This window comes from Chelonia mydas, chromosome 17 (assembly GCF_015237465.2).
Source record: "Chelonia mydas isolate rCheMyd1 chromosome 17, rCheMyd1.pri.v2, whole genome shotgun sequence".
Classification (NCBI taxonomy): domain Eukaryota; kingdom Metazoa; phylum Chordata; order Testudines; family Cheloniidae; genus Chelonia; species Chelonia mydas.
The window spans coordinates 19,211,259-19,228,568 of NC_051257.2; the positions used below are offsets into that span (position 1 = coordinate 19,211,259).

General features: G+C 43.0%; 1 protein-coding gene across 2 annotated transcripts in view; it reads left to right on the plus strand.

Annotated features, from left to right (window-relative positions):
* Positions 1 to 17,310, plus strand: part of YWHAG (tyrosine 3-monooxygenase/tryptophan 5-monooxygenase activation protein gamma) — a 42,856-nt gene that overhangs the window by 12,124 nt on the left and 13,422 nt on the right. The window contains exon 1 of one of the 2 annotated variants that reach the window (XM_037880238.2): positions 16,327 to 16,692. The exons of the other annotated variant lie outside the window; for it this stretch is intronic. Coding sequence (XP_037736166.1) covers positions 16,630 to 16,692 — 63 coding nt within the window. The 5' untranslated portion in view covers positions 16,327 to 16,629. Of the gene's footprint in view, positions 1 to 16,326; positions 16,693 to 17,310 lie in introns of those variants that run through there. 2 annotated transcript variants of the gene reach the window in all.

The window sequence follows — 17,310 nt, forward strand, 5'->3', positions numbered from 1 at the left end:
ATCCTATCCCCCCTTAGTCTCCTCTTTTCCAAGCTGAAAAGTCCTAGCCTTTTTAATCTCTCCTCATATGGGACCCATTCCAAACCCCTAGTCATTTTAGTTGCCCTTTTCTGAACCTCTTCTAATTTTCTAATGCCAGTATATCTTTTTTGAGATGAGGGGACCACATCTGTACGCAGTATTCAAGATGTGGGCGTACCATGGATTTATATAAAGGCAATAAGATATTCTCGGTCTTATTCTCTATCCCTTTTTTAATGATTCCTAACATCCCGTTTGCTTTTTTGACTGTCGCTGCACACTGCGTGGATGTCTTCAGAGAACTATCCACGATGACTCCAAGATCTTTCTCCTGATTAGTTGTAGCTAAATTAGCCCCCATCATGTTGTATGTGTAGTGGGGATTATTTTTTCCAATGTGCATTACTTTACATTTATCCACATTAAATTTCATTTGCCGTTTTGTGAGATCTTATTGAAGTTCTTCACAGTCTGCTTTGGTCTTAACTATCTTGAGCAGTTTAGTGTCATCTGCAAACTTTGCCACCTCACTGTTTACCCCCTTTCTCCAGATCATTTATGAATAAGTTGAATAGGATTGGTCCTAGGACTGACCCTTGGGGAACACCACTCTCCATTCTGAAAATTTACCATTTATTCCTGCCCTTTGTTCCCTGTCTTTTAACCAGTTCTCAATCCATGAAAGGATCTTCCCTCTTATCCCATGACAACTTAATTTACATAAGAGCCTTTGGTGAGGGACCTTGTCAAAGGTTTTCTGGAAATCTAAGTACAGTATGTCCACTGGATCCACCTTGTCCACATGTTTGACCCCCCTCAAAGAACTCTAATAGATTAGTAAGACACGATCTCCCTTTTCAGAAACCATGTTGACTTTTGTGCAACAATTTGTTCTTCTGTGTGTCTGACAATTTTATTCTTTACTATTATCTCAACTAATTTGCCCAGTACTGACGTTAGATATACCGGTCTGTAATTGCCAGGATCATCTCTAGAGCCCTTCTTAAATATTGGCATTACATTAGTTATCTTCCAGTCATTGGGTACAGTAGCTGATTTAAAGGACAGGTTACAAACCATAGTTCTGCAATTTCACATTTGAGTTTTCAGAACTTTTGGATGAATGCCATCTGGTCCTGGTGACTTGTCATGGAAGAGCAGCTGACATACTAGATTTCCATGGTTATTAAGCGAACACTATTTTAAAAAAAAAAAAGTATTGTGGTGTTAGCATGAGTGTGCTTGAGTTTCTTGGTTTGATATTTTGAGTAGTTAGTGTACCCATGATGCTTTCAGAAAGTAACAAGGGTCCAGCAATTATACCATACTTTGCTGGCTCACATGAACTTGAGGTCGCCTGTTCTTTGGAACTTAATGTTGTTCCAAGTATTTCATTCCAGTCCATATGAAATGGTATTTCCTTTGCCACTTAGATACTCTGTCTTCTCCCCCCCAAGAAGGTGAGAAGGTTGTGAAAGCTTTCATACTGGACAATGGATTGGAAACCTAACATAAAATATTTTGTTAGAGATTCCAAACAAAACCCGTTTAAACCCATGTGAGGTTGTTGACTAAGTGATTAATCTCTTGCTTGATTCTGGTGAGCCAAGGTTTCTTGCATCTCTGGCAGCCAGGGTCTCTGTAACTGAGGTACATTGCTTTAAGCTGGTGGCCATCTTTCCAAAAAGGGAAGGAACCCATTGTAAGACTTGTTAATATTAGAGGGGACAAACTCCTGTGTGTAATGCATAACTTGACATGATGCTTAGACAATTGAAATTAAGAATGGCATTTCTGCTTTACTTCTGCTCTTGTTATGGTTTCAGGGTGTTTCGAACCTGATTGTGGCTGTCACATCTTTCCAGAGTCAGTCTTAACATAGTGATTGGTGTGGACCTTTAGGTCATCTGTTCTGTGGTCACCAGGCTTTGGCCATTCTCCTTTGCCAGAATCTTAGCATTCAGTTTTTAATGTCTAAATGGACACCCTTTTCCCTCTTTTGTCTTGAAAGAGATGGAAGCTGGTCACCTTTGTCTCCAAGAACTGTCCTCGGTGGCTACTCAGTATCCAAAAGGAATACTATCAATTTACTTTTTTAAAAACATTGGCTTGTTTGGATAAGCCAGGGTTCTGAGAGGATCCCTTAAATGGGATTTTTTAAGTCTTGCTTAAATAAAATTTTTGGTCCTTGTTTAAGGGAGAGTTGGGTGGCCTGAAGAACACTACTACAGAATCTCTGGTCCACTCCACCCCCTTCCTGTCTGCGCACACATGCCGCTTCCATTTTGCTGCTGTTAATATTGAATGCTATGTTATAAATCCTGGGGAAGAGCATATGTATGACCCCCTCTCCGTGCTCAGAACAGTGAATGAATGCCCAGAGCATGGGGATGGATGAATTTCATAAATTTGCATTTGGGACACAAACCAGCTGAAAAGTGAATATGCAAGGAACTGTTTATCAAGGAGTGCCTTCCCCACAACACACTGGCTTATTCTTGCTGAAGAAATTCAGTCTCTTAACTTCTTTCCAGTCCAAAACTAATTGTTACACTAATTAGCATTCACCTCCCTCGTTATTTCTGTATTCCCTTCCTGGATGGTAAGTGTACCCAATGGTATGCAAAATTAATTGTATCAAATGACTTCTTACACGTTTATACTGAGTTATTGTTTAGAAGCAACAAGAGTGGTCTTAGTGTGGCAGTCTCTAAACTGCTGGTTGATTTTAGTAAAAAGCCTTAAAGGTAAAAAGGTTTCTTTTGGGGGAAACTGGATAACTATACAAAAGTAGGGATTTCACTGAGTGTCTTCAGGGTTATTGCCCCACAGCTGCATACCGAGTCATTGCATGTACTTGTACTGATCTGATGTCATCACTGAAGTGCTTGAATGGGAAGTCTGCGTTGGGGTGGAGTTGAGGCAGAAAGTAAGTTGGTGTTTCAACGTTCTGTGGCTCCTTCAGGCTTTTAAAAATGTGGACTGTGCAGTTCTTTTCTTGATGTTTCACTTGTCTTTGCAACCTCCCATAACGCTTAAGTACCACTGCCTGTTACTGGATGGTATGGTGGAGTTGCCCTAGTGTAGGTGGAAGCGTTGCCTTTTAGTAGCTGTAGTGTTAGGGCCTATGCCCTGATGACTACAAATATGGAAGCTTAATGGGGTACTTCTAAGATTCCCTGAGCTCTTTTCCTGAGTAAGGATCAATAGATATTTTTGATACAGTTGCCAGTACATACTAGGATGTTTCGTGCGAACAGCAAAGCATCCAATCCTGAGACTAATCTGAAGGATTCAGAAAAAATGAATAAAATGACTGTCATTTAAAAAAAATCCCTGCTAACTTTCAGCTATTCAGCTGTTAATCCTTCTGAGGCTTAGTTCACTGTATATTAAAACATCTCATATGAATTGCAACTCACAAGGTCTCATTAACGAGAGAGCCCAACTTTTGACTTCTGAACACTGAGAACATACAGCTTGTATGTCCAATTAATGTTTTCTGGCTCTCTCAACTCTCTATTGGGTAAAGCTACAACCTGCTGTCACAAGTGGTGCAAGACTGCGTCAAGGCTGGAAATAGGACAGTGACATCATGCAGCTGAAGGCATGGTATTGACAGCATGGCTAAAGAGAAACTCCTCTGTGGAGCAGCTGATGGCAGAGGCAGCTGCCGTGACACAGAAGAAAATTGCCAGAGTGAGGAGGCAGAGACAGCGCAGCAGGGATGTGGTTAAATTTCCAGGTGTTATGCCACGCTTAGTCTGGATCCGTAAATGTGCTCAGCTAGTTGTTTACCAAAAACGAGTTTGTTTCCATGTCCTCTCACTACATAGAGATATTTCAAGTATTAAACCAAAGTATTTATCAACAGTGTAGTGATTGTACAATTTTTCATTCTGGGTCACTTAAGAATGGCAGCTACAGCGCCTGGCTACAGGAAAAACTCGTTTTAAGGAGACATGAAGTATATATAATTGCTTTAACGTGGGTGCCTCGTGGGTTATGTTTAGGACTTCTGATTTTAGTTTTAACCAATAGAACGCCATGATATTAAAAAACGAAATTGGTATTTATCGAATAAACACCAGAAATGTTTAAGGGGCTTGTCTACATGGCGCAGTAATGTGGACTGGGATGTGATGTCTAAAGGACGCTAACACGTGTATGTATTGGCCTGCGTAGACCGACTCCTGCACACTAATGGTTCCCTAGTATGCTTTAATGCAGTGCTGTTTGAACTGAGCCTTGAAAACCCTCATTTTTTGAACATCTACATAAAACTTGAAATGGCTAAAAATAAACCAGTTAAGAAACCCCCCAAAAACATAAACCTGTTATGTTCTCTCCTCTCTCAAATGTTTTCAGCTATTTATTTTGAATGCAGAACTTTAATAGTACAAAAATTCTCTACTTGCCTTTAGCCCCACATTAATTTATCTTGCCTTCATGGTATTCCTGTTTGCATCCTCTCCAGTTATGTATCGTGGCTGAATTTCACCAAAGCACCTGCCACCCAGCCATTTCGCATGGAGGTATTTCTTTGATTTGGCTTTTAGTAGGCGATAGCAAGCCTCTAGACTACTAGGTTAGGGATCGGTCTCACTAGCAGATGCTTCACCATTTGGACAGTAGTGGTTCTGGAGTATCTGGAAGTGCTTTCTTGAACTGTCCGTAGTTGATGGGTAATTTTGGGACAGCTACAATAGTGCTGCATGTTTGAACATGGGCATGGAAACTACTTTAAGTCGACTGTACCACTAGAATGGGCTAACACTTAAATGTCAGCCGCGGCTGACAATTCAGGGCCAGATTCTAAGTTGAAGTAAAGTAATACAAGCTGCTGAAGTTGTTGTTGCTTTGTCTGTTTGTGTCAGCTGGAATCTGATCCATAGGGTGAAACCCTGGCTCCACTAAAATTAATGGCAAATGGCAAAACTCCTATTGACTTTGGTGGAGCCAGGATTTCACCCTGAGGAAGACAATGAGTTTTGCAATTGACTTTAGTGGAGCCAGGTTTTCATCTAGTTTTTTTCAAGGGCTCTGTCATGTTGATGACTAGCAGAGAGCATCAAATCTTTGAGGAAAGACCTTTTTGGAGTTTAAAAAAAAATTTGAGGATTCAGTCAAGTGGCTACATCAGTGAAGGTTTAGCTAACTTGGCTTTTTGTTTAAGCCAGAAGGATCAACTCCAGAACTAATAGTTAAAACTAAAAATGCAGACCAAGTAAATTCTGGCAACATCTGTTCACAGCATTTATGCCACTGTAAGAGAGTTTGAAAGCATCTACACATCTGCAGCACAAGTCTACAAGATAAAACTCAATTCTTATTTGCCTATTACAATAAAATGTCAATCTAAAGTACTGTAACACTCTTTTTGCTTATCTCTAAATGAAGTTCCTTTTTATGACCAATTTAAACAGACAAACTTAGTGTAAACACCAGAAAATGTTGGCTGCTGTGCAGGTTAAATTAACTACCTCACTAAACTAAGGGCACAGGGTGAACTTTCTCCAAGTTTCATCCTACATCTTTTGCTGCAAAAAATAAAATGCACGCAAGCAACCCAGGATACCGAAGGTGACAGAATGTGGCATGCATGGTCCTGCGGTTGTGGATATGGATTCTTAAGTGCATGCTAGCTCAGGGTTTAACCAAAGTCTATTGCCTTAGATGTACTGTATTACAGAGAGACAAGGTGGGTGAGGTAATACCTTGTCTTTCACCAACAGAAGTTGGTCCAATACAAGCTTTTGAGCTGCACAGAGCTCTTCATGTATGTAACTTAAGGAGGACTGTGGCATTATATACTGAGAACTTAGTGTCATCGGTGCTGAATTGATAAACTTGGTCACAGGTAACTTGATTTGAACAAGGGACCAAAGGGGATCCTCAGTTGTCCAGGCCCACTCTTTTAAGCGGTACAGAAACATGAGAGAGAGATCCTACTCAGAAGCAAGGGTTCGTCTATTCCTCTCTTCATGTAAAATAAGGCTAACCTGCAGGAAAAAATGCAGAGGTAAATGAACATGGGCACAATATCCGGAAGAATGGTTATGCAAGACTCTCCATACGTTGGTGCTGATAAAATGGCCATTGGAAGAGTGTAAACCTTGGGATCTCTACAGTCCTGTGCCAAGTAGTGGGCATAGATCAGATATCAGAGGATTGACTTCAAGAGTAAATGAATTTCACTTAGGCATTTCTAAGGCCTGGTCTACAGTACACGGTTATTTTGGAATTAGCAGAGTTAATTTGAAATAAAACTGATTCCGTCCACATGACCAAACCGGTTTTTCGATTTAAAGGGCTCTTTAATCCGATTTCTGTACTCCACCTTGGCAAGTGGAGTAGTGCTAAAATCAAGATCGCAGTTCCGGGTTACAGGTACTGTGGACACAATTTGATGTTATTGGCCTCCGGATCTATCCCAGAATGCTCCCTTGTGACTGCTCTGGACAACACTCTCAACTCTGATGCACTAGCCAGGTAGGCAGTAAAAGCCCCAGGAACTTCTGAATTTCATTTCCTGTTTGGTCACCATCAGCATAGTCCACCATCACAGGCGACCATGCAGAGTCCACCATAACAAGAGACCCCACAGTCCCGGATTCGCAGACTAGCTCCAGCATGGTCCAAATGGGAAGTACTGGATCTCATTTAATGTTGGGGAGATGAATGTGTTATGGCAGAACTACGTTCCAAAAAAAGAAACGCAAATACGTACGCTAAAGTTTCCAGAGCCACGATGGAAAGAGGCTACTCCAGGGACACAGAGCAGTGTTGTACAAAAATCGAGGAGCTCAGGCAAATGTACCAAAATGCCAGGGAGGCAAATGGGCACTCTGGGTCACAGGCCCATACATGCCGCTTCTACTGTGAGCTGCATGCAATTATGGGGGGTGACGCCACCACTGTCCATGGACACCTGCAAGGGGGGAGTTGCACGGAGCGAGGAGGATGAAGAGGACAGTGCACAGGTGGCAAGTGGGGAATCAGTTTCCCCCCAGCCAGGAACTATTCTTAATGCTGGACTCAATAGCTTCCCCCCACTCCCAGTGCGGGCTCCCGGACCAGGACCCTGCTGAAGGCACTTCTGGTGAGTGAGACCCTGATCGGAGCCATGCGGTGGGGGGTGCGGGGAACCCCAGCCGTGCTGGGCTGTTCCCGTTTAGTTTAAAGGGCTCATCCCAGCTCAGAGCCACACAGGGGAGCGGGGGGTGGTAGTGGTCATCCCAGAGAACGTGCAGGCCCTCCTTTTATATGGCAAACCCACCAGGCATTGCTTGCTATGGGAAAGGGGGCCTGGCAGTTTGAAAGCATTGAAATGAATGCAGAAGAAGCAGAACCCCGCGGGCCCCTAGGGCTTACCGTGGCTGCCTGCAAGCTGAATTCTGTTGCCCGGCTGCGTGTGATGGCTTATTCACACCAAAGTGGCAGACACTTCAGTATAAGAGGCAAAATGCGACCTTGTACAGAAAGAACATGTGCTGTGTACTATGAATTGCATGTTTCACTGAGAAAGTGTCCCCTTTGTTCTCTAAAATGTGTCTTTTAAAATACTACCCTCTTTTTCTCCTCCCGCAGGTGCAAGTGTTTCAACATGGCCCCTATCTACTCTGTCCCAGAGGCTGGTCCATATTAGAAGGTGAAAAAAAATGAACTCGGGACAACATGTTCACCGAGCTCATGCAGTCCTCCCTCACTGATAGGGCCCAGCTGAATGCATGGAGGCAAACAATTGTGGAGTCCCGTGAAGCGTTAAATGAACACAAAGAGGAGGGACGCACATGATGAGAGCAGGCAGGATGCTATGGTCAAGCTCATGGGGGAGCAGACTGACATGCTCCGCTGTATGGTGGATCTAATGCGGGAAAGGCAGCAAGACCACAGACTGCCACTGCAGCCCCTGTATAACTGCCCTCCCTCCTCCCCAAGTTCCATAGCCTCCATACCCAGATGCCCAAGAACATGGGGTTCGGGGGGAGGCTACGAGGACCCACACACTCAACCCCCAGAGGACTGCACAAGCAGCAGAAAGCTGGCATATCCGAAATTTTGGTTTGGTTTCTGGACTTGTCCTTCCCTTCCCCAGCACCCCCCCCCCCTTCCCTGGTCTACCTTCTGATTTCTCTCAATGTGTTGTGAAACAAATAAAGAATGTTTTTTAACAATTGTGACTTTATTTCCATTTATTTATTTTTATATAATAAATAAAATATAGGGGGCAGGTAACTTCAAGAGAAACAAACACAACTGTCACACCATACCCTGGCCAGTCATCAAACTGGCTTTCAGAGCTTCTCTGATGCACAGCGCACCCTGCTGCGCTCTTCTAATCGCCCTGTTGTCTGGCTGTGTGAAATTGGCCGCCAGGCGAGTTGCCTCAACCTCCCACCCCGCCATAAATGTCTCCCCCTTACTCTCACAGATATTGTGGAGCACAAAACAGGCAGCAATTAGAATATTGGTTGTGCTGAGATCTAACCAAGTCAGTAAAACTGCGCCAGCGTGCTTTCAAACGTTCAAAAGCACATTCTACCACCATTCTGCACTTGCTCAGCTTATAGTTGAACTGCTCCTTACTACTGTCCAGGGTGCCTGTGTATGGCTTCATGAACCATGGCATTAAGGGGTAGGCTGGGTCCCCAAGGTTAACTATAGGCATTTCAACATCCCCAACAGTAATTTTCTGGTCTGGGAAGTAAGTCCTTTCCTACAGCTGTTCAAACAGACCAGAGTTCCTGAAGATGAGAGCGTCATGCACCTTTCCTGGCCATCCCACATTTGTCGGTGAAACATCCCTTGTGATCCACCAGTGCTTGCAGCACCATGGAAAAGTACCCCTTGCAGTTTACGTACTGCATGTTCCGGGGGCCAAGATAGGAACATGCGTTCTGTCTATTGCCCTGCCGCAGTTAGGGAACCCCAGCGCATTAAAGCCATCCCCAGTGGTCTGCACGTTTCCCAGAGTCACTACCCTTGATAGCAGCAGCTCAGTGATTGCGTTTGGCTACTTGCAGCACAGCAGCCCCCACAGTAGATTTGACCACTCCAAACTGATTCCAGACTGACTAGTAGCTGTTGGGCGTTGCAGTCTTCCACAGGGCTATGGCCACTCGCTTCTCAACTGTGAGGGCTGCTCTCCTTTTGGTGTCTTTTTGCGCTTCAGGGCAGGGGACAGCAAGTCTCAAAGTTCCATGAAAGTAGCCCTACACATACGAAAGTTTTGCAGCCACTGGGAATCATCCCATATCTGCAAAGCTATGTGGTCTCACTAGTCTGTGCTTGTTTCCCGGGCCCAGAATCAACATTCCACGGCATGAACCTGGCCCAATGCCACCACAATCTCCCAATCGCCACATGCAGTGCTTCAAGGAATGTCTGTGTCCCTGTCCTCATCACTATTGTAATCGCGCTGTCGTCACTTCCTCGCCTGGTTTTGCAGGTACTGCGCATACTGCTGGATAACGCGCGAGGTATTTACAATGGTCAGAACTGCAGTGGAGATCTGAGCGGGCTCCATGCTTGCCGCGCTATGGCACCTGCACGGGTAATCCTGGAAAAAGGGCACGAAATGTAGGAAAGCAGAAGCAACGGAAGAGGTGCTGTTCAGTTCACAGGAGCCGGAAAAAGGTGGGAAATGGTTGTCTTCTGTAGCTTTCACAGAGGCGGGAGCCCAGGACAGACAACATGGAGAAGCTCGGTAGTGCGGCAAGAGCAGGAGAGCAGAGTTGGTGGCAGAAGCTGTGCTGCTCGGTTTGTGATGGCCGAGCAGAGTTCGCAACGGAAGCAGTCGATGAGGAAAAGAGAGAGAGTAGATAAAAGACTAGAGGAAATGCAAGGTGGATTCATAGTACAAGAAGAGAAGCAGTACACCGCACTGCACCGTCTGCTGAAAGCAGTGGGACATCTGCACGCCAAAAAGGTGCAAAACGATTGTCTGCCGTAGCTTTCACGGCGGGAGAAGCGACTGACGACACACATCCAGAAACACTCGCAAGAATGTTTTAGCCCCATCATGCACTGGGTGCTTAACCCAGAATTCCAGTGGGCGGTGGGAACTGTGGGATAGCTACTCACAGTGCACCGCTCTGACATTCGATGCTAGCCTCGGTACTGTGGAAGCACTCCACTGAATTCACGTGCTTTAGTGGGGACACGACTGAATGTATAAAAGCGCTTCTGAAAATTCAAACAGAATAATTTCAAAATTTCGTACTGTAGACGTACCCTAAAACAGTGAGCATAATGTGTAATCTGTTTGCACCTGTGCTGAGCAGGTTTGTACCATTCTGATTTGATAGTTGTGACCGGGGTCCTAGGGGAGCCAGCTGAGGTCACTCAATTAGGGTGAACTGCAAAGAATGGGGCAGACAATCCCCAAAGCCTGTGGATATTCCAATACTTAGATTTACCAAGCCACCACAAAAGAGCTTCTTTATTACTTCACTGGTTGCCCAGAAGCCAACACAGTTCCCTTAAAGTAACCCAGCCTCAGGCCTTCACCCAGATACCCAAGTCAAGAATGATGAAGATTACTGAAAATCCTTTTCATTTTATAAAAGAAAAGGTTCTACCAATCCCAAAGGATCAGACACATCACCTCCCAGGTTAATGAATATTCCAGATCTTACTCAAATACACGCTTACAGCCAATTCTTATTAACTAAACTAAAATTTATTAAAAGAAAAGAGAGTATGGCTAAAAGATCACTATACAGACAGACATGGGCTCAATTCTTCAGGTTCAGGTTCATAGCCTAGATGGGGAGCTTTGTAGTTGCAAACAGTTTTTAGAATTTAGTCCATAGGTCATAGTCCAGTGTCCAATATCTTATTCAGGATGTTCCAGTTTAACTGGGATCTCAATCTTGCAACTCAGACTTCCCCTGATGAAGCTTAAGCAGATCTGAGAGAAAAAGGATTGGGACCCAAACATCTTTTATACAATTCAGGCCGCCTTTGACAGGTTGGAGTCCCTCAGTGAACAATAGGCCCTCGTTTCCTAAGCATCACCTGGTGATTATTCACACAGATTAACACAATTGCCTGTTTTTCCACCATTTGTGGATGATTTGCTGTACACTTCAGAGAGATGAATACAGTGGTTTCCTGTGTTTACAGCTCACTTGATCTCTGAATTAACAGAATACAGGGACTGTTTGATTATATTATTGACCTTTACCAATGTATATGTAAATACACAAAAACACAAACATTATCTTCCCATGTTTTTAAGGGTTGAATTTGAGTCCTTCATCCTGAAGGATGCTTAACCCTTTCTGGTCATGCGTCACAATAGCATTTTACAACCACTCTGCACAGATGTAAATGAGTATCGTAGGTGTAAGGCGGTGAAGAATCAGGAGTGGGGGTTCTGAGGACGACTGCAGCAGGGTGTGAGTAAAATCCGCATTCAATCCTATGTGACTGCATGCTGCTGCAGGCACAGCCACAAAAACACTGCTGTGCAGGAGCACAATATGAAGTAGGTGGCAGGCGAGGCATACATTGTTTCTTTCTAAGGTGCTCAAAGTGCAAATTACGAAAGGGCTCATAGTTACAATTTGTGCCTACTTGAGTGTGGAGCGGGTTTCTGCAACTACTTTATGCCAGACTAGTCAGGGTGTGTGTGTAAGAGCAAGAATTACGATAATGAAACGCTGAGATCAGTAAACCCTGGATTTAAAAGGGGTCCTGTCCTAATCTGAGCCAAAAACTAACCCGCCTCTAAAACTGTTAATCTGAAAGCCTTAAACCATGAATCCCCTTTCTTGAAAGGTGGGAGGAACCAGACTAGCACTCCCTTTCAGGTAGTGCCGGATACAGTTGATGCCCTAGAAGTGTTGCTGGTCTCTGCTGTCTGGCATCTTTGCACGTCATGATGACAGTGCATGGACTTGTCATGTTTAATAGAGCAAAGGACAAGAATCTAGTTGCTAATGAGTAGGAATTGTCAAATGTGTTAAGTGCAGTATGTATATTCTGCTGTGTTTTAAAGTGCTGAACAAATACTTATGTTCTCCTGTGAGGTAGAACACCTCATAGGTGTTCAGCTAAGATTAAAAAGCTAAGTGACTTGCCCACGGCAGGCAGTAAATCAGTGGCAGAGCTGTTGTGGGAGCAAGAATTGCTCTTGTACAGTGGTTTTCAAACTGGGGTACCCGAGCTCTCGGCAGGGAGTATGGAAGAAAAATCCTGTAATGGCGGACAATGCATTTTATTTAGTAAGACTTGGCAATCTAATCATAGGTATATTATGACCCTATCTCAGATGGGGGTATGCGGTAGAAAAAATTTAAAAACCACTGCTCTAGTGCCATATTTAGTCTACTAAAATTTGTCAGTTATAGATATTTTTACATATCGATAGAGCACAACTGCACTTAAGCAGAGTTATTTCACCTTGATTTCCTCTGTACGACTGTCTTTAGTGTTAAGAATTAGATTTAATGCTTGGTCTAAAGCATTAAAACAATGGCAACACAAGACTCATCTCTTCTGGATCTTCAGGATCTAGTCTAAACTTAAATACAGGTATGATTGGAAGTTTATTAAGTCAGACGATTGCTAACATGTTTCAAACTTGAAATTGTAGTCTGTTTTGTCTTGATGATGTCCTGTGGTTGCAAAACAGAAATCCAAGGGCTGCAGTACATCTTCCTTTTCAGCATGTATTTTGCACATTTCCCTGTAGTAGTCATAGTAGAATAAAGTACATCTAGTACTCAGAACCTGAGAGACAAACTCCTATTTCATAGGAGATGGGATTGTGCTCTTCTCCCTAAGAAACTAGCTTTTTAAAGAACCTATTAGTTAACCTAGTAAAATATTTTCAAACTTTCGTTGTTCATGCTTGTAAAGCTACTCATAGTTCATATGTTGAACAAACATCTGACTCAGTTTTTATTTAAACAATTATATAGTTTAACTTACATTTTAAGCTAACCTTCAAAGCCCTGCCTTGATTTGCCAGTGGAGAAGCTGCTTGACAAGGCCTGGACGTAAGAATGAAACATGGTTAAGAGATTAATGTGTAGCTGCAGGGAGCTGCTATGTGCATTGGGGAGATTTCTCCCATTTCATTCTGCAGCAGTCACTTGTCAATTGCAGGCATAGCAGTGGTTTTCCCAAGCAGGAACAACTGAGGCAAACTTACAGGAGTTGCCCTTGTTCCATCCTGCTGTGGCAAAGCTGGGGATGTTATAGATAGCACAATAACAAAGCAGAAAGTGTCAAATGCCAGGAATGGAGAAAGAAGATGAGCAGAGTGGGTTGGAGGGAAATGAAGATGGAAATAGTCCCAGTAAACCAAAGCAGCTTCAAATTTACCTGGCACCTATGAGCCAGAAGTAAAGTTCTGAAATGGGAAGAGGAAGGTGGATGATCAGGATTCCTGCATTGAGCTTATCACCAGGTTGCTGTCCTTGCACTCTACTGGGCTAAACTGTCATACTTGTCTCCAGCTTAGGCCTGGTCTACACTGAAAACTTAGGTCAGCATAGCTGTGGTGTGAAAAATCCACATCCCTGAGCACCTTAGCTATGCCAACCTAACCCCCAGTGCAAACATAGCTAGGTCAATGAGAGAATGCAGAAGAACAGCCATATGGGCCAGCTCAATGGTCCATCTAGATCAGTATCCTGTCTCCAGACAGTGGCTGGTGCCAGATGCTTCAGAGGGAGTGAATAGGACGGGGCAGTTGATCGAGTGATTCATCACCTGTTGGCCAGTCCCAGCTTCTAGCAGTCACAGGTTTAGGGACACCCAGAGAATGGGATTGTGTCTTTGACCATCTTTGCTAATAGCCGTTAATGGACCTATCCTCCATGCTTCCACTGACCTAGCTATTGCCTGGGGAGCCAGTGTTTCTACAGCAACAGAAAACCCCTTTTGTCGCTGTAGGCTTTGTCCACACTACAGGATTATGCCAGTGTAGTTGTGCTAGAGCTATGGTGCTATAGTCCATGTAGTGTAGACGTGGCCTTAGATGTCTAAACTTTTCAAGCTCCAGAGGAGAGTGCTACTGTTCGTTAACCTTTTAAGGACTGTTAATGCTCTGATGGAAGATACCATTTTACAAATGTTAGAATTGGGCATGAGGGTAGACAGGGAAAGTGCTAATATCTTAATGCTAGACAGGGTGGATTAAAAACTTAATATTTTTTTTAAAAGATATACAGTAGTAACTTTAGGCTTTAGCATAGGCTATCACAATATATTAAAAGCATGTAACTTAAATTAAAAAAAATCAAGCAGTAGATGTTTGCCAAACTTTATTTAAAAAAAAAAAAAAAATCAGACCACTGAACTGGTGGAAGTCACTGGCTAAGCACCTGGAACCGGAGTTTGTTGAAGAGCTAACCAGCTTTTGACAGCAGTAGCTTCTGAAGATTCAGAGAATATTTTCTTCATTTCAGTTTATTTAACTAATTCAAGTCAATAATTTAATTCAAAGGTAAGAAATCAATTGGTGGTTGAAAATGCAGGAAAGCTTGTTTTCATCTTCCAATTTATGAATAATAAAAAAAAGACCAAATATGAGAATAAAGAGATACTTGTTCTAAAATCTTGAAAGACATGGTGACTACAAACATCAGTTAAATTAACTACAGATGATACTTCCTTTTTTTAATAAATCAGTTAGTGTTAAACGCCAGACGTGTTGATAATCTTCTGTATATATCCAGCACATTTGTGTTTAACTAAAAATGCACAAAAACAATTGACAGCTTCTATTAATACTCTTCAAATTTCATCCAAATCACAAGTAAATCTACCAATTAGGAAATGCATTAACCATTTTCTAACATAATAAAATAGTCAAACTATATAATTGCTTAAATAAATATGTTACAGTGTATACAGGTTAGCAAAAAGCACTGAATTTAGGATAGAAGCTATATTTAGCTGCAACTTGTGGTTTTAGTGTCCATCAACCAATGAGAATCCACTTCTTTTAGGAAAATAACAAGTGCAAATGCAAAACTTGATTAAAATTGATTATTTAAATCAAGTTTTCCTGCTTGCTGATTTAAATCATGATTAAAATCAGTGATTTAAATCATTCTACCCTGGAGCAAGACTTTCAAAATTGAGGTAAGTTTTTCTTAACTCTTACAATTAACTTCAAAATTGGCTAACTTCCATGTTCTTAAATCTGCTGTGTCCTGCTTGTATCTGGCTTGACCACTTAAAAATGACAGAGAATTAGGACAAGAGGCCAGATTTCTTTTTGGTATTACATTTAAAAGCACATTTTTCAGCAATTACTCCAAAAAATACAGTGATCATGATCTTGCTTTGTATCTTGCTTTGCTATGTTTCAGGACATTAGTCAGTGGTGGTCCCACCCACTTTTATGATGAGGAAGAAATTCTTCTAATCAAATGCCAGTGTTTCTTCTTGCAACTCAGTAGATCCCTATGCTGTGAGGTGCCACAAACCTGAGGACGTTAAAGTCTGTCTCTGGACTTGGACTCGAGTTCAATTAAAGGGAATCCTTTATAACTAGGACAAAAAAGGAAGAGAACCTCTCTAAAACCCACTTATCAGAATTGAGAAGAATACTGGTTTCCTTTTAAATGAGAACACTTTTTTAAGCTCTGCTTCTTGGTGATAGTGCAGTGAAATGATAATATGGTGGTCTCTTTCCCATCAGCATTAGACTTCACTACACATTCATAGAAACTAATGATTAAAAAAAGCTTAAGATCATCTGGTCTATTTCCTGCTACTGCAGGATAGTTCCCTACTGTACCTAGGTTCAGGTGTAAGGATGGGTTAGCTTCAGTGCCTAATTTGGCATGAAAGAGGTGCTTTCAAGCAACTTTTTTACATTCATAACTGATGCAGCAAGCCTAGAGGTGCTGGGGCTCAGCCCTGGCACAAATTAAGCGCTGGTTAGCTTGTAATGAGACTAAGGGCTTGTCTATTTCTTGCTCAGGGATATGAACCCCCCCCCCCCTCCCCCAGCACTGCAAGTTTCAGCGCTGTAAATTGTCAGTATAGACAGTGTGCCAGTGCTGGGAGCCGCGTTCCGAGCCCTGGTAGCTACTCGCCTCGTGAAGGTGTTTTGTTTTTTTAAGAGGGTTTGGAGAGCTCTCTCCCAGCGCTGCACCGCGACTACACAAGCCACATTAAAGCGTTGCCAGTGAAGACATGCCCTAAATGCTCTAGAGCTGCTGTTGCATAAAGGGTAGAAATGCGACGCAGGCATGTGCTTCATGATAGCCATATCTGAGAATGAATAACTGAGCCCTTCTCTTCCTTTCCAGCTAGCAGATAAGTGTGCAGATAATCCACCTTCTGTAGACAGCTAGTGGAGACTTGAGTGATACTGGGAATGATATGATTAGATTTCGTTCTGTCTCCATCAGATGGCAGGAAGGAACTAAACCCAGTTGTACTAAGGTAGAAGAACTTCTGGGGAAAACTAATGGACAGGGAGGTAGGGAAAACTTCCTCATAACTTTTCAGACTACAAAACAAGGTACAAATAGATCCACTTAGCTTTTTTTAAGGATGAAAGCTCGCTTTAGGACAACTTTACTCATGTTAGCCATCAGCAATATTTACTGTTAGGTGGACAATCATTTGAAGATGGTAGAAGCACTTGGAGGAGACGAAGGTGATCAGAAACAGCCAACATGGATTCACCCAAGGGTAAGTCATGCCTGACCAACCTGAATGCCTTCTATGATGAGATAACTGGCTCTGTGGATATGGGGAAAGCGGTGGACGTGATATACCTTGACTTTAGCAAAGCTTTTGTTATGGTCTCCCACTGTATTCTTGCTAGCAAGTTAAAGTGTGGATTGGATGAATGGACTATAAGGTGAATAGAAAGCTGGCTAGATTGTCCGGCTCAACAGGTAGTGATCAACAGCTCGATGTCTAGTTGACAGCCGGTATCAAGCGGCGTGCCCCAGGGGTTGGTCCTGGAACCAGTTTTGTTCAGCATCTTCATTAATGATTTGGATGATGGGATGGATTGCACCTTCAGCAAGTTCACGGATGACACTAAGCTGGGGGGAGAGGTAGATACGCTGGAGGGTAGAGATAGGGTCCAGAGTGATGTAGACAAATTGGAGGATTGGGCCAAAAGAAATCTGATGAGGTTCAGCAAGGACAAGGGCAGAGTCCTGCACTTAGGACGGAAGAATCCCATGCACTGCTACAGGCTGGGGACCGACCGGCTAAGTGGCAGTTCTGCAGAAAGGGACCTGGGGATTACAGTGCACGAGAAGCTGGATATGAGTCAACAGTTTGACCTTGTTGCCA